Source organism: Podarcis cretensis (assembly GCF_951804945.1).
Source record: "Podarcis cretensis genome assembly, chromosome: 3".
Taxonomy (NCBI): domain Eukaryota; kingdom Metazoa; phylum Chordata; class Lepidosauria; order Squamata; family Lacertidae; genus Podarcis; species Podarcis cretensis.
Genome location: NC_137172.1, coordinates 73257390 through 73279255, shown reverse-complemented (window position 1 = coordinate 73279255; position 21866 = coordinate 73257390). Strand labels below are relative to the sequence as shown.

General features: G+C 39.4%; 3 protein-coding genes across 3 annotated transcripts in view; 2 read left to right on the top strand and 1 right to left on the bottom strand.

Annotated features, from left to right (window-relative positions):
* SLC16A10 (solute carrier family 16 member 10) overlaps positions 1–7496 on the top strand; it is a 41903-nt gene extending 34407 nt beyond the window's left edge. The window contains exons 6-7 of the mRNA XM_079971688.1: positions 2520–2748; positions 3005–7496. Of these exons, the coding sequence (XP_079827814.1) occupies positions 2520–2748; positions 3005–3240 (465 nt within the window). The 3' untranslated portion in view covers positions 3241–7496. The remainder of the gene's footprint in view (positions 1–2519; positions 2749–3004) is intronic.
* A 1518-nt stretch (positions 7497–9014) lies between these two features.
* On the top strand, positions 9015–18476 carry MFSD4B (major facilitator superfamily domain containing 4B). The gene is made up of 4 exons (XM_079971659.1): positions 9015–9484; positions 10877–11045; positions 11701–11817; positions 15010–18476. The coding sequence occupies exons 1-4, from the start codon at positions 9143–9145 to the stop codon at positions 16230–16232; spliced, it is 1851 nt and encodes a 616-aa protein (XP_079827785.1). The 5' UTR covers positions 9015–9142; the 3' UTR covers positions 16233–18476.
* A 494-nt stretch (positions 18477–18970) lies between these two features.
* Positions 18971–21866, bottom strand: part of REV3L (REV3 like, DNA directed polymerase zeta catalytic subunit) — a 59805-nt gene continuing 56909 nt past the window's right edge. The window contains exons 31-32 of the mRNA XM_079971588.1: positions 20977–21186; positions 18971–20081 (exon numbers count right to left, since the gene is read on the bottom strand). Of these exons, the coding sequence (XP_079827714.1) occupies positions 19941–20081; positions 20977–21186 (351 nt within the window). The 3' untranslated portion in view covers positions 18971–19940. The remainder of the gene's footprint in view (positions 20082–20976; positions 21187–21866) is intronic.

Below are 21866 nucleotides of genomic sequence, written 5' to 3'. Positions count from 1 at the left end.
ACTGCTATCATCTGACCATTGGCCATTTTGTTGAAACTAATGGAATTTAACTGATGGAGATTAGCAAAATTTGGATCATTAAGTTGAGAAAAGTGCCCTACCGTTCCCTATAGACACCAAAGTTATTGTGGTCTGGCAGCAGTTATCCTAGGGGTTGTATACGCACAGCTTGGTCATAAACTCAGCATCACTTAGTCCTGCTGTAGTGATGACAAGAGAAGGATGTGGTTCCACAGATTTTTAGTGATTGCATAGAATATTCTTATTTTATTTAAATATTTTTTTTTACTATACATGTACCTGAAAATTGATTTCCTTGGACTGGTTCAGATATTCACCAGTCTGAGGATCCAGTCTGACATTACTCTGATTATGTATGAAAGGGTGATTGGTATGTTCAATAAATAACTATGCCACATTCAATGACTTTCAATATGTACAATATGTACATGTTATATCTCTAGTTTCAGTGATATCCCTGAAGCGAAACTTAGCAAAAACTCGAGAATCCTGGCACTAGAGTGTCAAGTGGAAGAATACTGTGATATTCCCCAGAATATGCATTATTATTATTAGTAGTAGTCATAGTAATTTATTTGTACTCTGCCTTCTTCCCTGATGCTAAACCATAAAGCATTTCATTTGGCAGGGTTTTTACAATGAATCCTACTACAATGGTAGTAATGCATGGTAGTAATGCATGGCTGGCTAAGTAATGAAGTGAGGCAATCATAGCTTCCTTACAAACTAATAATATTGTGAACAATATTCATTCAGTATGACCTTGTAAAAATGTGCTGTGGCTCAGTGTAAAAATTAAAAAGCACAACTATTATTATTTTTTACATGATTGTGCTTCTTTAAGGAACTACACTGGTGATGAAAAATATTGCTATCTGCTTGCAATATTGACAATTAAACATTTTTTGAACATGGTTATAATTGGCTCTAAACAAATGGGCACCACTTAATGCTAGGGGCTAAATGTGTGACTTGGACCCATGTAGTCAGGACCAACCAGCTATGATCCGGTGCAGGGCATGCTGAGGTCTGCCTTTGTGAAAAATCTTATCAGACAGGAAGCCTGTTGGATCAGAGGGAGACTAACAGGATGGAACAATAGTTTCTCTTGAAGTTTGGCTCCCACAGAGAACTTAAATCAAAATGCAAAGAAGGATATCTTTATGTTCAAGACTCAGCAGGGCTACTTGCTGGAGATGGTATCCAAGTAAATCCTTTTGTTCTGTCTATCAGGGTCTAAGTAAATATTTCCTCACCTGTGTGATTAGGAAGGGGTGCATATGAGCGATTCACAGGACTTTACAGATATCAGGAAGGGAAGCTAACTACATTCTTCTTTGAAGTTTCAATGTTAGGAAATGACATGTCTGAGCAGAGAGAGATTAACTCCAGTGTGATTGACTCTGCTTAATAGAAATATTGAAATTCGATATCCTAATATTTGCACAACACAGAATTTTGAATCTGGTCTTTTAAGTATATATTTGAGAGAAGGTACTATTAAAACACATTGAATTGGCCAGTAAGTTGTTAGTGATTTAAAAATTGCACATGAAACCTTTCACCATACTTGGCCTGACAGATACCAAGCTTGCAAGATTATACCATGGATTGAATGTTGAAATTGGTCTGGCGTGTGTGAGTTCAGTGGTGGTGGTGATGATAATCCTTCCATGCTTTGTGAATGCTGTTACAGTAAACATGCACTATATCTAGTCCCCAGCAGAGTGAAGTAAGTTCTAGAGAGGATTGCCTTGATACAGGGTTCAGTTTCACTGTTGTTGTTTTCCCTTATTAAATAAGACTTATTTAAAAACATTTGCTCTAGTAGAGATGGGAAGTACACAACTGGCCAAAAAAATTCTCCTCACTCCAATAGTTTATAAATTGGCAGGTCACTGCTGCAGATGAGAGGTGTTTCCTTGTTGCTGATTTCTACTTTTTCTGGTTTATTCGTAAAGAACTACATGGGCATTGCCACACTTGTGATAGTGTGAAACACAATAAAAATATTTATGACATAACAAAATTAAACTTTTAACTATGTGGTGTACATGTTGGGAAGAGTCTCAGAAAATGTTCCGTAGGTGCCCATGGCATGCAAATAGCCTCTCTAAATGGTGAGAAAATGCAATATCCTTGCAATTATTTTGTTCTAAGAAATTATTTCTTTTAAAAAAAATTTGTATCACCTTCAAATGCAAAATTATTATCCAAGGCAGTTTACAAAATGAAATGAAAACTATTACATAAAACAATTATTATAAATTATAGAAATTACAACTACCGTAACTCAAAGAGCATTCGAAATGAAAATGAATGGAAAATAAATGGAAGTGCTCCCTTTATTGCAAGGTTTCAAAAACCTTTCCCTGAATAAATGTAGTTTTAATTGTTTAACCACAACAAAATCTGGAATGGCTTCATAATATTTAGTACCCTGAAACCTGCCCCTTTATTCTGATTTTACAATTACACTTTCCTTTACCAATGTGTAGGTGATTTCATTTTTCTTCATTGGCCTGATGTCTATGATGATTCCATTATGCGACTCCTTTGGAAGTCTCATTGCTGTCTGCCTCTTCATGGGTCTTTTTGATGGCTGCTTCATTAGCATTATGGCACCAATTGCCTTTGAGCTAGTTGGTGCACAGTATGTTTCTCAGGCAATTGGATTCCTCTTGGGCTTCATGTCTGTTCCAATGATAGTTGGTCCACCTGTTGCAGGTAGGCAGAATTTTTTTGTTTCTAATCTGTGTAGGAAGCATGTGAAAGTAATAATTGCTTTCAAAGTGTAGAATTGTGTGTGTGTTTTTCTTTGTTTGTATAATTGTGTAACTTTCTCAAGAGATTTCAGATCAGTACTATTTTTTCCATTAACAATGTTGCTTCTTATAACATATTGAAGTTGAGGTCTGCATGTGTTGTATTCAGGTCTGTTACTTTGTCACAGAATACTGAATACTATTTTCTTTTTCCTCAGGAATACTTAAAGATCACCTGGGTACTTATGATGTAGCATTCTACCTAGCAGGAGTTCCCCCAATGATCGGAGGAGCTGTATTGTGTTTCATCCCATGGGTGCATGAAAAGAAGAAACACAAAGAAAAAGCTAGTCCTATGGATGGGAAAAGTATGGAGAAAATGCTGGAAATCAAAAGCACCTCAGAGTCAGACTCATATGAAAAACCGAGAAAAGAACCAGAGTCCGTTATTTAATGGCCGATATTTTTCTTACCAGATTGAATTTATTTTTATAAGAACTAGGTTAGCTTTCTGTTTATGAATTGAATGTACCGTATGATTGTACTTCAAAAGCAAAGCCACAATGAGAGCTATCAAAGTAGTAAAGGTTAAAAAATGGTTAATAGCTAAAAATGCCTTTCACCCATTTTTATATGGTCTCAAAACACACTTCCACATACTATATGGAGCTTTTTGTCATCAGAATACATGCTAGTGAGGGCATGTGTCAGGAGAATTTAAAACAAACACATATGACTACATTTCTGGAACTCAAGAAATGTCCCCCTTCTACTAACTAATCCTTTCATAATGCATCCAGCAACTTCATGATTCACCTAATGGTGGAATGGCATGCATCTGGAATTATTAGTAACATCCTAATGTTCTTAAAGCTACTATTTTTAATCTTTAAAAAGATCTGTGGGGTTTGTAATGTGGATTCCCAGCTTTTTAGATCCTCTTAAAAACAAATTCTATGCAGATTTTGGCATGCTTAAGACCACTGATTTCAATGGGTTTAAGAATGTCTAATGCTGTGTAAGATTGCAGCTTTAGCTTTTAATCCCCAGGAAACCATTGCAGTAAACTATGAAAATGTATTTTCATAATGCAATAGTGACAATTTATCTTTTGCTTAACTCTTGCATTTCTTCATTTATTTGCTTCATGTATTTTAAAGGTGGGTGGCATCATGGTAACCTTATAACTCTTTATTTCTAAGTAATTTAAACTGCTGAGCTAATGATAAGCTAATTATTCGTGTGTATGTGAAAAACACGGTTCTTACATCATCTTTCTTAATAGGTTACTAGTAATTATAAAATCACATATATTGAATGAAATCCAACGGGTTTTGCTCTGCTGCTGGAAGCCATCCTTCAGTAGAATGGGTAGGGGGTCAATTTATTTTATTTATTTATTAAATTTGTAAACTGCCCTATACTGGATGGCAGTTAACAACATAAAATTACAATATAAAAAAACACAAAATACATAATAAAAATATAAACAGAAACAAACCAATAATCCTCCATTCCACAACACATTTAAAAAAGGGTATTGAATGTCATTCAGCCAGAGGCCTGGTTGAAGAAGAATGTTTTCACCTGGTGCCCAAAGGTGTATAATGAAGGTGCCTCCCAGGGGAGAGCATTCCACAAATGGGGAGCAGTATAAGGCAATTCCAGCACTCAACAATCTTCTCTTGGGGTATCCTCCAGAGCAGATCTGGCCAGGATGCAAGGGGAAGAAAAATTGCCAGATTTGGGCGAAGTGATTCAGGGGTAGTTGCCAAAAAAAATTCCCTACTTCACATTTGATAGGTACATTTCCTTAGTGCAGTGACACCCATTGGATTCCATCCTATATTATATAGTGTAGTGAGGCAACTGTTTTCCATCAGATTTGTCTATTTTCATTATTTAACCCAAAGTGTAGTAATACTGCTTGTGTTTTCTTTTGATGGATCAAATCAAGGGGCATACTTAAGATTTCACTAACATTCTGGTTTCAATCCTGCTTTGCATCTGAGTCCTTCTGTTGCCGTATCAAGAGATATACAAAGCAACATAGCCCATATATGGAGGCAAGATTCTGCTTCTCTTTGGTACTTAACAGCAGGTATGAGAAGAAAGTAATGAAATCAAGATGGATGGGGAGACCCTTTACTCCTCCAAGTTTCAAACCACAGGCTGTACCTTTCTGAATGTCCCAAAAACCTCTGACACCTTGCATTTGCCTTCTGTGGTCTATATACTCGCTTTCTTTCAAAATATATACCCCAGTGGGGTAGAAGCACCAGCCTTTGGATCCGAAACAGAGCTTCAGTCTCTAGTTGCATGGTCTCTAAAAGACATTCTGCCAAAATAATTTCATTCTCTTTCTAGCTCCTTAAAGATCAGGGCTAAGAATCTGTGTTCCTTGCTCACTATGGGATCATGGAAAAACTATGGAGTAGAAACAATAGGAAACTGCCCTCAACTACTTCTTCCAAGGAGACTTGGAGATTGGATTAGATTCACAGTGTCCATGTGAGGTCTTGGGAGGACCTAAGAGGCTTGCAGAAGGGGTATGTGTATGCTCAGAGGTGGTGTTCTTGATAAAGTGCCTTCATATTGCTTGATCATGTTAAAAACTTGCTAAGACTTAACAAGATGTTGCTGCTACTTCTCAGATACTGAGGTATGTACACGGGGAAGGAATTTCTCTCTTGAGAGAATCTCTCTTCCAGAAGCAGCAAGAAGAGGGAAGGGAGAACAAGGGGGCAATAGCATAATATTGTGCACATTAAGGTAGGGAATTGCACACTTTATAGAGCATCTGCATGTTGTCATTGTTATGTTCCTGTTTTCCTGAAGTGGGTCTATCATTTCTCAAATCGCAAGACAACTCTTCTTTCCTTTCCAAGAGGTGTGGTTTTGACCCTTGCAGTTGCATATTGGATGGGTAAATACTTTGCCACACAGCAAACCTTCCCTATTACCTGTCTATTTGGGAACAGTTTGTCTGAAAGTCCACTGATATTCCTTAGCCTTCATGATTTGAAAGAAGAAACCTTTGTAAGTCTCAGGAAGCATGCTGGGAGTTGAGTAATACAAAACTGTATGCAAGTCTCCAGAGATTCCCCCCTCCTCCTTCTAATGTCAGTGTGCCTTCCCAGACTATGCAAAGTACAAATAGAATAAGGGAGATTTTTGTGGACAAACGCTCAAAATAAAATACTGTAGCAAGACGAATGAACTAGCTTGTTCCAGTGTGTCTAGATCTGCACAATTATATAGAGATTTACATCATCTCTGTGTCCATGCACAAAGATTATTTAAATAGACTGTAGCAAAACAAAATTGTTTTGACTAAAAACACATTTTATTCTACAAATAGCATGCAGTGTTTTACTACTGGTATCTAATACAGTATCTGTATGTATAATAATGCACATGACAATGTTTAAAAATCTGTCGTCAATCTGTCAAATGTATATGTTTAAAGTGATTGATGCCAGATGAACCATTTATCCACTGAAGGTTATTTTAAAAGAAACAGAAAAAAAGAAACCCCAAATCCTTGTAAAGGAACATGCAACAGTATTTTTTAAAAGTTTAATCTGTGCTTGTTCTCTCTCATCGTTACAATATTAACCAAAGTTTTTCTAAAAGCAAGGATTTTATTAAATAATTCTCAAGCTTTGCTTTTAACATGACTAATGCAGGGACTATTAATGTTAGAAACTGGATAGTTGTGAAATAGGATTGTTGCAATGTAACTTTAAAAATGGCAAAACTTGTTCCTGCACTTCAGTAGCCCCTCCATTGCCCCTCAGGTCTGCTCTACACAATTTTTATGTACAATGCAAAATCTGAAAGTGTGGTCATGGAAGTGGAGTGGCACATGGCACATCCATGTGTGTTACAATAAACACACACTTTTTTATTTGGTGCAAATAATATTACAGCATTCATAAATGGAACCAAACTCCTCTTGACCCCATTACTGCTGGTGGGAGGGGTGGGAGTCATAGCCTTTGAAGTTTTTGTTACTGCTGTGTAACCCATGTGAATGTAAAAAAAGGTTCACCTTTTACTATGTGAACAAAGCTTTCTATCTGAGAAAAATACTAAGTTTCCTTGCAGCATAAGTTAATCCCATGAAAAAGAAGCATTTTTTGAACTGGCATGCTGTTATTTCTACACACACACACACACACACACACACACACACGTGGCTTATCTATGCAAATCCTACACACATTTACTTGGGTGTATCACATTGGACACAATCGGACATGCTTCTGACTAGCAGGCAGAAAAAGGCCCACCTCACTTCTAATTTACCGTGCTATATCTTCTAAAAGATTCATTTTAATGTGCTGATGTTGCACTCTGCAATAATTAGCTCTTGGATCCCTTCTTTGATTTAAAATGTATACTGTGTGAGATGAAAAAGTGTGCAGAATTCTATAAACTGTTTATAATTGTGCCTTGCTCCATCTCAAGAATGCAGCACCACAGTGGTTGAAAATAAAGACGTCATAAATAGTAATGGTACAGAATGTACATCCTGTGTAACTAAATGGATACATTTGTTATTTGTACTTGTTTACATTTAGATACATTTGTTACTTGTACTTGTTTACAAGATAAGGGCAGTACCAAGAAAGTGAGAGCATCAGTAACTACGTCTTTTGACATTTTACCTTATCAGTGGAATGCAATAAACTGACTTGCAAAGTACCCAGTCATAATTCTTTAGAAGAGTAACCTTGATTCTTAACATATTTGTAGTTCTACCTCCTCCACTTATACAATAAACAGTTTTCAAGGAAACCTTTTTAGTTATTACCCTATATGAAAACATTTATAAAAATTTCCAACTTTTACTTCTAGCCATATTCCTATTACCAACATTCTAGCTGCATAAAACAAAAAAACTGCTTATGTCTGAAGTACAAATATCTATCAACTTTATCTCACTTTTCTTAATAGCTTAGCCCCATGTATCTGAGGCTTTTTCTCTTAGCTGTGCTTCTTAGTGCATGTGCCATGCTTAAGGAGTGTGGTGACAGCAAAGGTTTAATATCCCTGTCAAATATTAAAAACCCATTGCCAACTATTTAGTTGCATTATATATTTTGTTACCTCCTTGAAAAAGTAGGGTGGTGAATTTTCTGCCTTGTCAAAATGCAAATGGGCATCTATACCCAGATCAGCAGAGGTCACAGTGGGGAGGGTGGAAATTCAAACTACTCAGCCCCACCTCTTAGCAAGGTGCTATATGAACAGGGTTCTCCTAAGCCACTCTCTGCCCCAGCCCCCCAGCTATTGAGAAAATATATATACCAGCCTACAGAAACGATAAAAAGAGTAGATAAATAAAACAGTACATTTAACGATCCAGAATACAATAAATACATTGTTACCGTCATTTAAAATAGGAAGTCACCTCTTGAACAGGGTAACACTCAGGACTCCAAATAGGTCTGAGTAAACAACTCGAGTTTTTAGGAGATGGAGCATCACTGTGAAATCTCCTTTGGAAGGGTACTGCAGAGGGTTGGGGCTACGACAGAAAAGGCCTGCTTCAGAGAGTTTTTGTATAAGGGGAACTTGCAGTGGCAAGACATTTTCTAACCCCTTAAAGACAACCCCCATACACGACATTTTCCACACGCAGTAAGATCCGAGTTATAAAAAGCATCAAGTCCTGTTTGAGTGGATGGTCACATCGTTACCCAGCCACAACCATAAGAAATATTTGGCTTTCTCCATTGCTTTCTCTCCTCTCTCTTTTTTAATTTCAAATTTACATACCCATACAAGGAATTACCAATTTCTATGGCGAAAGGGAGCTTTCACTCCCGTCCCTGTAAAAAGGCAGCGGGGGTGGGTGGGGGGAGGCGGAGGCCCCCCAAAATGCACAAGAAATCAGTTTTCCGGCAACAGAATGGTCCTTTAGTCTTTTCCTCTCTCTGTCCCCTTCAACATGTTCGTTCCCTGGGCAGCACTTCTGCAACAGCCGGCAAGCCCAGATCTACAAAATACAGTATCGAGCAAACGGCAGGTAGAGACCCGGCCACCCGTTTTCACCTAGCGGGAAACCGCTTCCGTAAAGCAGGCGACTAACTGGGAAGCTCGAAAAGCACATTTGAGCGACGTTAGCCAATGCGAGCGTTTGAACGGCCTTCGCGGAAATAGACAGGAATGAGCGGGCACACAGCTGCGGCGGGGCCTACTTCCAAGGGCATTCTGGGAGTTGTAGTTTTTAACAGAGAGGAGGTGCCTCCTGGCCCTCCGGCCTTCGACGCGCAACATGCGGAAGCCACGTGTGCGTCGCGGGGTCACGTGGCCCGGCGCTGCCGTAGCGGCTCCTGGCTGTAGGGATGGCGGGCGCTGCCGAGAGGAAGAAGCAGGTTCGCTTCGCTCGTCTGGAGGAGGAGGAGGATGAAGGCGGAGGAGGAGGAGGTGGCAACCGCCGCGAGGCAGAGAGTGAGTCGGCGGCGGCCGGAGGGGCGCCTTCGGAGGAGCCGCTCGGGGGCTCTGCTGCGCGGCTCGCCCTTCAGCCGCTGGTCGTGGTGGCCGACGGCGGACGAAGAAGCCGGGCTGGAGGCGGCGGCGGCGGCGGCGACAGCGCCGCAAAGCGGGAAGCGGCTGTGGCGGCGGCTCCGCGGCGGGCGCTGCAATGGTGCACTTCGGCGGCTCTTTGCGCCGCTTTCCTGGGCCTGGTAAGCGTTTCGGGGGGTGGGCGTGTGTCACTCAAAGTTTCCAGGGTTTCTTCTCTCCCCCCCTCCGCCCGGTTGTCCGTTCGAGGCGCCCTCGCAATTCCCTCGCAATGCTGCCGAAGGCCCTCAGAGGAGCCGAAGGAACTTCAGGACGGGACTCGGCACGTTCCGGTCCTTGACACGGGCAGAAATGTGGCGTCACCGCCAGTAGATGCGTAAAAACAAGTACACGTGTGTGTGAGAGCGAGCGAGCGAGCTGAAGGATGGAGGGATTTGCGGGGCGCCTATCTTCCCTCGGACTTCTCCAAGAAACAAATATACCTTTTCTTTAATTGAATTATTATTATTATTATTATTAATTGAATTAGTGCACTGTTCTCCTCAAGTACTTGAAATACAGAGCGTTAGCGTGGCCTTCCCAGGGATGTGGATTAGAGTTCTCACTCACTGCAGCCAAGCAAAGATTTGCAGGTGGTTGTGGCCCAAAACACCTGGAAGGCTCTAGGATGCAGAAGGATATTATGGTGAATTATCCACTCCTGTGTAGTGCAGCTGCGGTCCCAAAATAGAAGCCCTCAGTTTGTTAGGTTTAGATCCTGCCTTTTGCCAGGATAGCCTTAAGATAGCTTACAATATATATTTTTAACCATATAAATTAAATAGCTCAGACCAGCAGCAGCACCAGCAGAAAAATCCATGTAAAAAGGAGAAGTATATTTGCAGGGTCAAAGGATGAAGATATTGTTGTCTATTGCATGAAACCACCTAGTGGTTTCTGAGGATTTTGAGTCAGGTGTCGCCAATGCATATGCTGATGTTGCTCTGCTGTTTTTGTGGTTAAGGTGGGAGAGTGGAAGTGCTAAATTGTTGTTTGGGCTTGGTAATGGATTAATAAATTTAAGATCAATCTCAGCAAAATGGAGGTGCTGTTGGTAGGCGATTCTTCTGTCTCAGACATGGTGTTCAACCTATTGAAGGTGGGGTTATATGTCTAGCATGTAGTTTCTTTCTTAAACTACTCTTGCACTGAAATAATCACAATGTACTTGCTGCTTTTGACGATTATCTGGAAACCACGGTTCACAATATAGCTGTTTGGGATGGTTTCATGAGCATTTAATTGATCTTAAAACTGCTTTTGATCTTATTCCTAAAAAAATTTTAATGGGAGAATAAGTATTTGTATTCTGTGGATAAGATACTTCTTTAAAAATTTGAATTGCGAGTAATAATCTCCCATTATCCCACTAATATCAGTTGCTTTTACTTCTGGATAAGTGTGCTTAGGATTGCAAGGAGTGGTTGTCACCTACTGACTTATTTTTTATGTCAAGTTTATTAATAACAGAAAGTATGTTTGATTTGCACTTCACATTGATATTTATTTATTTCCAGGGTATGGCCATTGCTATCCTAGGGCCCACATTTGAAGACCTGGCTGCAAATGTGAACAAAAATGTCAGTCAAATTTCTTATATTTTTGTGGGCCGTTCATCGGGGTACTTTGGTGGTTCTCTGATTGGTGGTATACTTTTTGATTGCATGAATGCCCAACTTCTCTTGGGTAAGTACACAGGGAATAATACTGATTTTTATATCATTGCCCTGATTCACAAAAGTTGGATGGGCAATTGCATAGTCAAAAATGTAAGGGCACAAATACGTATGTCACAAGCTGTTCATGCAGTCCAACTTGAGGGGAAATGGAGTGGATTAAGTTTCTCTCGCTCCCACAGCCCATTCCCCAGGCTGTTTGATACTTTCTTTGCACCGTTGAAGCAAGTCATTCAGTTGTTTTTTAATGGCGTGACTCTTCAGCAGTGAGAATTCAATGGAATTCAGCTTTATGGGTAGCTTCCTTGCATGTTAATAACTTTTTTTTTAGATTGCTGCTTCAATATGCAATCAACCCTTTGGAGTCTTAAGACTTTAGTACTATTCCCACTTACCTGGGAGAAACACACACTGAGTAGACAAGTATATGTCTAAGGAGACATGTTTAAGATTATACCTCATGCATGCTTTTGATGTCTGAATGTAAAACTAGCATACAGGGTATTTTGTGTGACTAATGTCTTATGTTTATTACTTAAATCTAATTTAAATATTTTTCTGGAATTAAAAAATTCCAGAATAAACTTAGATATGAAATTATTATAAATTGTAGCTTTTAAAAAGTGCAATATGAAATGGTGTGTTTAATTATTTCTCCCTTATAGGATTTTCTATGCTGGGTACAGCTCTGGGTCTTTATGTCATCCCCTGGTGCAATAAAGCACTTCTGTTAACATTCATGATGTCTGTCATTGGGTTTGCAATGGGAGTCCTTGATACAGGTAATAAAACCACAACACTTGTTTCATGATATTCATCCTGTTTGGAATGATTCAGTTAGGATTATGTTGAATCTCTTAATTTAAAATGGCTTACAAGTTTTAAATCAAAAATATCAATATAAAGAAATATAGTACAGTATATAAAAATCTACAGTAAAAAGGTAAACAGCAGTTAACAGAGCACTCAGCAAAGCTTAAAAAGACCAGGAAACCAACTAATGCTGATACTAAGCCGGCTTCTTTGTGAAGAGCATTTTATAACTGGAGCACCACACCTGAAAACCCTCCGTCTCGAAGTTGCTGCCTTCTGGTGGTGGCAATCAGAGAAGGCCATTGGCAGAAGATCTTAGAGCAATGGGAGGTTGATATGGCAGAAGGTGCCTTTGATAATCTTCAGGGTTGATTCTGGATAGAAGAGGTGTAGGAATCAAAAGAGCAAAAGTGTTTTTTGGGAGAGCAGCACAAGTCAACTGTTGAGACGGTCTTGAACTGAAGCAGAAATAACACGAAAGTGAAGAGAGATGCTCACTTTGAAGAAAACTACTGCTTTACTGGTCACGGAAGGGGTAAGAGATACCATGCGGGGGAAGATGGAGTATGCACAGTGTTGAAGAAGCTATGGTGATGATCAAACAGATGAGGCAGCAAAGAGCTTAGAAACAGAACAGTTTCTATTGAAGATCAAGAGAGTATCCAAGGTAGTGAATGGTGCAGTTAATTCAAAGGTGAAGGTCAAAGGAATACAGCAGAGGCGGTGTTAGAAACTCAGATATATAAGCTAGGAGCCAAAAGGCTTCTTAAACCAAGATTGCAGTCACCAAAACAGAATGTCTAGTTGCCATTTTTGGGAAGACTAAGGTCTTATTTTCAAATGATGGACCGACTGATTGATTCTCAGTTAAACATCTGGGTAGTTCAGTTGACAGCTTTGAGCTAGGTTAATAATACTTTGAGAACTTAAAGAAGAAAAACCACTTGATCCAGGGACAGTTCACATATATATTGGCCTATTCTGACTTCTTTTTCTTAATACAGACCATTCATAACGTAGGAATATTCTTCACAACTGTGAGCAGGGCAGTGGGGTAGGGTAAGTGAAGACAAGCTACAACAATTAACTATAACATCCTTCACTGCTCCTGCTCAGGCTGCACAGAAAAAGCATTTCGGTTGTCATGTGTATTAAAGGAGATAGATGGGAATATTGTCAAATAGGAAGAAGGTGAGCCAAGGATTTTGATCTGAAATGATTATTGAGAAGGATCAAGGAGTGATAAAGGGAAGCGGAATGGAGTGGTAATGGAGAACTGTATCATACAGAAGTATGGATTTTGGAGGTTGAAAAACAGTGAGATGGGTGTGGTTGTGGTCAGGCACTGTGATTAGCAGGGAGAAGGTCAATGCTAATGCAGCCACAGGAAAGAGGTGAGCACTTGAAGGAGAGACCACTGAAGGAGAGGGCAGCAGCAGTGTCAATGCAGGTGGTAGTGTGTCCGATTTTGGTGAGTGCAAGTTGCTGGAGGGTTTAAGAGAAGAAAGGATTGTGAAAGATAAATGATTTCTGAGTGAGGGAGCAGCAGTTCCAGAGGAAGGATGAAAATAGGAGTGGGTAGCAGTGAATGGGAGACGGCAAGTGAATGCCACAATGCTGGAGGAAGCCACTAGAGCTCCGGAGCCAAGAAAAGGCGCTGAAGGAGAAATGGAAAATGATATTGGTAGAGCAGTGAGGGTCATAAAATGCATCTCTGGCAGGTAATCTTGTTGTCTTCAATGATGGGTTGTTTCTATGGTGTAATGCTGGTAAGAGAGTCACGCAGGTGTGATATCTTGCCTAGTAATGTATCTGCATCTTTCAGTTGCAAACATAGTGCTTTCCTTTGAAAAATAAGTTTAGTCCTCAGTAGCACTTGGAGCCAAGGAAGAAAGAAGACTGTCAAGACAACAGGGTTGTTGTTTTTTATGCTGGCAGGCCTGTGCACTTGTTAAACAATTTCTTAAGGCAGTCATTTTAATGATTGATTTAAATTTTTTTATATTGCTGTACACCGTCCGCCCTGGTATTTTACGAGAGTATGGGATATAAATCCTTATCAGTAAGCAAACCTTTGACCTTTGAAGTGTCACTGTCAAGCTAGAGGAAACTTTCTGTGTTTCTGTGAATAGACGCCGTTGAACACCTCCTGCTATTTATTCATAATATTATCAAAACTGTGTTTTCAGCAGGAACCGTTCGAGAACAATTAGAATTTTATGGGAATGTTCACTTAGTTATTGAAATAATTGTGAAGCTTTATAGTTGACATTGAATATGCTCTCTTAAATTGGCCACCTCCTGCATACTGGTGAGCAGATGGATTCCATTTAATTAAGATACTAAACATATTATTGCAAATAGTGCTTGTCACTTGAGAGAACCTGGGTTCTGCCTGTTGAGAATTTTGAAGGAACTCCTTTCTGTCTTACCTCTTATGCTCTCCTCCTCTGTGCTTAATCAGTTGGGGGAGGAGTTCATTCACCAACTGGCATGACCTGCATACAGCTGCCAGTTGTCGTCCCCCTGAACCTCCCCCTCACCTGTGATCACTGAGTGAAAGTATGAAGGGCTTTGCATGTGTGATTGGGGAAGCAGGGTTATCCTAGTTGCCCTAATCATTTGTTCAGGCCCTGTGTGTTTACAGTTGAATGTGCACAGGGCCCATCAGCAGGGTGGGATTCAGCAGGTACAAGCTTTTCACACACTGAATATGGATTCGGAGTGTGAGAAGAGGGCTTTCAGGAAGACTTGGGATGGAGGAGCTGCTAGTCTATCTGCTTTTCATCATTTCTTCCCCCCTCAACTCGTGAGTAGGGGGGCTCCTTGTGGCTCTTCAGGTGCTGCTGGGTGCTAGTTCTCATCTTCTCTGAATATTGGCCCTAATGACTGTGGCTGATGGGGATTTAAGTCAAGCAGCAACTGGAGGTTCCCACCCTGGGAAAGTACACTGGGAATTGAAAACAGGCTAACTAGCCACAGCTCCCCTTTTCTTTCATTTGGCTGTAATCCCTTCTAGTTAGTTACCTGTGCCTGTTGATGAGGGAGCCTTCAGAGTTCTCAGCAGGTGGAGTGAGGTTGCTCTTGAGTGATGATGTGTAGTTCCAAGAAACCAGTCTGAATATGGAAACTATACCCTATATATTTTCTTTACCCCATAGGTGGCAATGTTCTTGCCTTGGACACATGGGGAGAAGAAGCCGGTCCGCATATGCAGGCCTTACACTTCAGTTTTGCTCTGGGTGCTTTTGTGGCTCCCATCCTGGCCAAGATGGCGCTTGGTGGCTCCGCTGTTGGTTCTCCGGTTCTGTTGAGTGGTAATATTGACAATCAGTCTGCCGTGAATTCTCTTCCTGCTGCTACACCAGTCCTGAAACTGCATTTAAGCTTGAACTTTATGTGGTCTTATGTTGTTATAGGCAGTTATCTTTTGTTTGTTGCATTGTTTTTCCTTGTTTTGTGTTTGAAGAGCAGTCCCGTCCGCGACAGGACAAAGGTTTCCACACAGAAATACCAGGTTGCTAAATACCACCGTGCCGTCATATGTCTCCTCTCTGTGTTCTTTTTCTGGTATGTAGGGGCAGAGGTCACTTATGGTTCTTACATTTTTACTTATGCAAAAACCTTCGCTGCCATGAAGGAACATGAAGCAGCTGGGTTGAATTCCCTCTTTTGGGGATCATTTGCAGCTTGCAGGGGACTGGCAATCTGTTTTGCTGCTTGCTCTTACCCTGGAACTATGATCCTTCTGAGTATCATAGGCTCCACTCTGTCATGCCTATTCCTGGCACTGTTCAGTACATACCCAGTCTCTCTGTGGCTTGGCTCTGCAGTATATGGAGCATCCATGGCGACTATCTTCCCTAGCGGCATTTCCTGGATTGAGCAGTATACAACCATCCATGGGAAATCTGCAGCATTATTTGTAATGGGTGCAGCTCTGGGGGAAATGTGTATTCCTGCAGTGGTTGGCTACCTTCAAGGACATTTTCCTGCTATCCCGGTGCTCATGTATTCTGTGTTGGGAGCAGCAGCCATGACATCAGTGCTGTTCCCCGTGATGTATAAATTAGCTACGTCACCCTTCGATGCTAAACTGAAGGATGCTGGGGATGGTGAGCTCCAGGAAGCCTTATTGTCCCAGTCTCATCTTGAGGATGATGATGACGACGACGACGACGGCAGAGAATGGAATGAAGTAGACTTTGAAGTAATTGAGATGAATGACACTATGAGGAACTCTGTCATAGAAACATCCAAGACGATCGAAGGGGAATCGACACCTGCCACCTCTGGTCACCCTTCTTCAAGAAACATTTTTAATTCTTCTCCTGGGCTTACTGTCGGCTCCCCAAAACATAAGAATTCTAGTAAGAATGACTAAGCCTCTCTTGCTTTAAGAACAAGAGGTTCACCAAACACTTCATTAAAGTGGTAAGAAGCTTGGTTAAATCCCAGTTAAAGTTGGTTTTTGGTATAAATGTGTATTTGCAGGTACCAAAAAGGGATGATGTGGTGGAGCCATTTATGCGAGTGTGATGGTAGTAGAAAAAGCAAACAAAAAGCCAGGTTTTCATAAATCCATATTCTAGTGGTTCTTTAGTCAGATGGTGAGCTTACATCTGGGAAGCGTAGTAAAATAATCACGACTGTCTTGATTCATATCTGATTTCTATACTGAACATTGTAAGCAAGCTTTGACCAAAGGGGGTTGCATTTCATTTGAACCATGGTGTGATACTTAACGAGGTACCTTGTGAGGGCACCAGGGCTAGTCCTCATTCTGTAAATAGTTATCGCTTGTGTTCCTAAGATGTTGATGCCAAGATTTACTCTAATAACAAATATATTTTTAAAAAAGTGAAAAAGTTGTTTTGCGGGTTTTGAATAGTTGTATCTGATTTTTGAAAAGCAGAAGTATCACATTATGAAAATATTTAATTCTTTAGTACTTACATTATTGGTACAGGCAGTTTTTAATTTGTGTGGAGGTTATGTTCCGGACTTCCGGGCACATCGATGGAGCATGCGTAAGCCTGTTCTGCTCCCATCCCACCCCTTTTTGTGACATCTTTATGTTTTGGGGCTACTTTAGGTTCAGGGCCATGTGGGTGATTGTGTGTCGTTCAGACAATCCTAAATTGATTGATGCCTGTACTTTCTCTGGGAGCAAGCTAAAACCCAGGCACATCTATTTCCCTTTATGTATGAGTAAGCCCTAGCCACCCTATTTCCACTAGCAGAACTTACAAGTCATATCATTTTATTTTATTTTACTGAAAAGCACATGGCAACAGCAATTTGCTAGGTTACTGTAGAAGGGAAATGCTGTAATCTGTAATGGCACTTCATCCAGATCCTTACCCTCAATAATGCCACTTGGTAGAGGTGTTCTTTCTAGAACATGCAGAATGTGGTTTAAAGAACACAACATTGCAAGCACTACTAGAAGAGCACAGGTTGTGCTTTCTTCCCCCACTCCAATCCAGGCATAATTTCTCAACTTATTAGTGTACAGACTGTCCATACCTAAGAAATGCTCTTTTGTAACTGCTGTATAATTGGAATGGCGTTATTTATGACTGTACAATTAAATGGCAAGATTCTGTGGTATGTGGTTTGTTCATGGTGAAATAGAGGAATTGTGGACTGGAACTTGGGAAAGCTAGCATTTTGGCTGTAGACAATGATGCTACCTCAATGGGATGATTTTTAATATTAAAAGCTGAATAAGTGAAGATGTCGGTCTTTTAAAAACTAAGCATTAATATGCAATAAATTGCGGATTAGACTGAATTTGTACACTGTTTCACAATTAGAAATATTACACATGTAAAAGCCAGAGTTAATTGTGTTTACATTAACTGAATCTCATTAGTAAATTTCTTAACCGTTTGAACTGCCTGAAGTGTGTATATCCAGCTTATAGTTGCCTGTAAGAACTAGGATCCAAAATACTACTTTAGACATGCATAAAGGATTGAATATGTCCAGGGGATTGTTTTCCCCCCTCATTTTGAATGGTGCACCTCATTGCCATAACAAGAACAGGTTTTCCATGCACTATGAAAAGCTGCTGTTGCTGAATTACAGTTTCAAAGTTTCTTTGAAACTGAAGCCATGTGGTTGTGTGGTAGCCTTTTCATTGATGAAAATAGCTTCCGATTGTTGGGTAAAATCAAATCAAGAGCATGGTAATAGCTTATGTTTTTCAAGAATTTGTGCTGAGTTGTGGGTGTTGGGTATTACAAGGTCGTATTAAGGATTCTTGCTCTTTCTTGGGGTTCTAAGTATTGTAAATGCTGTAACTCCAAACGCAGTATTTACTTGAGGAATCGGGTCCTTTCCTACAATGCAAATGTTATTCTTGGTATATTTGTGATTGTTCTGTATGAAATGGCATTATGAAATAGACATTTTGACAACTTGTTTTAACTCACATCAATGCTACATTTGCCTTAAATGTTATAGCTCTTATTTGGATATGATGATTAGTTTTTCTCAAGTGTGTTGTCTATTGGTAAGGTAATTTTGTAATGTAAATGCAGCTAGGGAGTTAATTGCTTGTGTTTACAGGGGTATTGGGAAGTGTGATATTTTCTTGAATAAAAATTATTTATTTACCAAAGTGAGCCTTGACCACTATTTCTTAGGGAATCCAATAATCAATTCCATGAGTAAACAGAGTACATTCATTGTTTCCCTAATGCTCGACTTTGCATGTAACTAAGCCATGATTTAAGAAACTACAAATAAATCCTGAGTTGTTTCAGTCAAACCATTGCTTCTCTCTCTCTCCATAGTTTGGTATGTTTTCCAGGTGCTCCTGCCTGTGGGGTGGCCAAAGGAACTATGAAAAAGAGTGCCAGGTTCACACATTAGACAAAGCCATGAAAAATTTAGTAAGGTAAGCGATTGTGTAAACAGGTCATGTAACAGTATTCTTTTTCTTTAAAGCTTGCTTTATCCTATGAGAATTTCTTATTTGGGGGATTGTTATACTAAATTGTGACTAAAGGTGGATTTCTCAAGAAAAATGATGGTTTCAACACTAGCTTCAGTTTTAGGGAATGTCATTTTGGAACTCATTGGCCATTATTAAAGAAAAGCACTACAGCTACATTGAAGTTTAAAAATGCACATACATTTATTTTATTTTACTATGGTTTCCATTAATTTTTAAAACAAAATGATTTTCAATTAAAAAATGCACTGACCACATAATTCCTTTTAATTTTATAGTTATACAAATATTCTAAATACACATTTTCTCAAGATGATGGCAAATAAGATTTAACTGTACAGTACATCATGAAATATTAAGCATATTTAGAAGCAATAGAAATGTCTATACAAAAGCAAAAATGGAATAAAATTTCTTATTTAAAGTATTGCAACAGTCCCACAGGTTTGTAACAAAAATGTCTTTGCACAGTTCTTCACAATGCCCCAATTAATAACTAAAGCAAGACAGTGATTTTTAGAAAATGTTTCAAAAATGCTACACGCTACTGTTTGCACAGTCTGGTCAAAACAACAAAGCTACTTGGAATCAAGCAAAACTTAGGAGAAATACTCCAACTGATTTTAAAATTGTCCGTATAAAATTCATTGCACATTATTTTTACTCAGTTGTTTGAAAAGTAAAAAAGTCTATTTACAAAATATTCTGCAGTCAAAATTATAAAGTGGATGAGATATCTATAAGTAACATCCTGATACTGACAATTCAATAAAACACAATGACATTTCCCCAAAGATTTTCAGTACTTCAGAAGCCCATTGGGAAAAAGTTTTTATATTGAAATGGATTTACAGGATGTTAACACAGCTATTTCAACATCTGCATTATAAAACAGTATGTTACAAAGGCAGAAGAATGAGGAAAATTGACATTGTAAAAAGTCAGTTGTTAATAGATTAACAAGTGTTTTTCAATTTACTTAGGACAAACATTTATTATTTCTCAGAGTAGGTCAACAATGAATGAAAATTCTAGACAAGATGAAATTGAAGGACCATGCATGATAGTTTTAGAATGGTAAACATTATTAAAAAAAATAGCACCTGCAATCCTGCTATTATAGGCAATCTAAAATTGATCAAGTAGCTGGCGAAGATACGGTGCCTTGGATAATTCTCTGCTCACTCTTGAGACCTTGTAAAGTACAGGACAATTCAGTGAAACACAAGGTATCTGTCGCTCCAAGCAGCCGGTACAATTCTTGCATATCTAGAGGTACATAAAATGGAGTGGTGTAAAATTCACATAACTAGAAGAAAGGTGAGATGGGACCAACACTAAAAACAATGTGAGGAGGGTTGTAGGAAATGAATGGGCTTTCGAGAGAAAGGGACAGAAAGGCCAGAATCAACCAACCCCATAAAAACACAGCAGCGATGCCCACGCTACAGGTTGGATCCCCATATGGGAAAACAGCCTTTTCCTGCATTGCAGGAGGGAGCTCACATTCACTCAAAGGAAAAAATTAAGCATAAATAATGGAGAATATTTTAACAAAAATTCTAGCTGACTCAACATTTTAGTATCATGCATCTGGCAAGGTAAGAGATTTATAAATGGCAAAAGCTGCATTGCAGATAAGATTGGTTTCAGCTATATATATGGGATTAAGGTATACTGGACATAAATACACTGAAAATATTTATGAGAGTACAGTTCCATTAAATCCTGGTACTTCTTGGTAATATTAAATAATATATTGAAATTAACAGAACAGTGGGGAATATACATTTAATGGCAGAAATTCTAGCAGTTTCAAAGTGGAAACTGGATAATGATCCTTTGATAAAAGAGTGGCTTAATAAACCTGTTTACAACCAAATTTAGTCAGATTTAATTTCTGTACAAACAGAATCCGTCACATAAAAGGAAGATCTTTATGATGGGGAGTTCAACATAATTTTGTATTAAAAGGTCATTCATTAGCCTGCCAGTTTCTCTGATAGCACTTTTTCATGCTTTTGTGAAAGTTCGTTATTTTGCTTATTAGGGAACATGTTATACTTAACTATTAAAAAACAAAAGGTGCTGTTTCCTCCACCTCAGAAAAGTTTCTTTTAGGTTCAAGTTTATTAGAAGCAAGATAAAAGATGATTTCCCCTACCTTGGCTAGGTGTTCATGTTTACGTTCCAGCTCTCGAATTTCTTGATTAAGAATCACTACCACATGCTGTGGTTGGCTCCTACATTTACTGCAGATGCCATGCTGAGTCAATTCATCACACACAGGACAGTGTAGAGTGGTGAAATACTGGGAAATTGTCCCTTTTCGGCTTTCCTGCTCGCTGTGGGATGTGGTAGCAGCTTTCTGGATCTGCAGGATTTTAAAATATTTGATACATATGAGTAATAACTATTTTTGCCAACATACGTTGATCAAATTTACACCTTCTCAAATTAAAGATTACTGGGTCTTGGCATCCTATGTTCCCAAAGACATATCAAAACATATCAACAAGTCCATTCAAAACTGTTGGAGCTGAGATTTTTCCTATTACCACTAGGTGGAGCTGAACACCCATTTTGAGATCAGCTCCACATGCTAAGTGAAACCGTTCTTGAGAGGCTGCCCACACACAAGGTTGTTCATATCAGGATGGATGAAAGCCAGCCCTATTAATGTGTTGTGGAAATCCACCTTAGATACATTGTTTCCCATTTGGCCAACTAATTCTAGGTGGGAACCAGAGGTATGAACAATCTGAGGTTTGGGTCTATAGCAAGCAAACTCCTTGTCTGCATATACATAACCTGTAGGTGTGTGTTTTGCTTTATTTACTTTCTTCTTTCTTTATTGTGCATTGCTATTACTATGGGTAGTCTTTCCTACACCCTCTTCCTAGTAAGTCTTGCATCAAATGATAGGGGTTGGAAGGAAAATCTATTTGTTAACCTGCCCCAAACCTGTTAGTGATTCATCAGGTAACTGGACCTTCCCTCCCACAGCAGCCACAGGCTCACATTGGTAGGAATACCCTCCACCCTCTCCATTTG

Excerpts from the sequence above, each read along its gene's own strand:
- MFSD4B (XM_079971659.1), top strand. The coding sequence starts at position 9,143 with ATGGCGGGCGCTGCCGAGAGGAAGAAGCAGGTTCGCTTCGCTCGTCTG. Across the intron at positions 9,485-10,876 it reads GCGCCGCTTTCCTGGGCCTG|GGTATGGCCATTGCTATCCT; the intron begins GTAAGCGTTTCG and ends ATTTATTTCCAG. Across the intron at positions 11,046-11,700 it reads GAATGCCCAACTTCTCTTGG|GATTTTCTATGCTGGGTACA; the intron begins GTAAGTACACAG and ends TCTCCCTTATAG.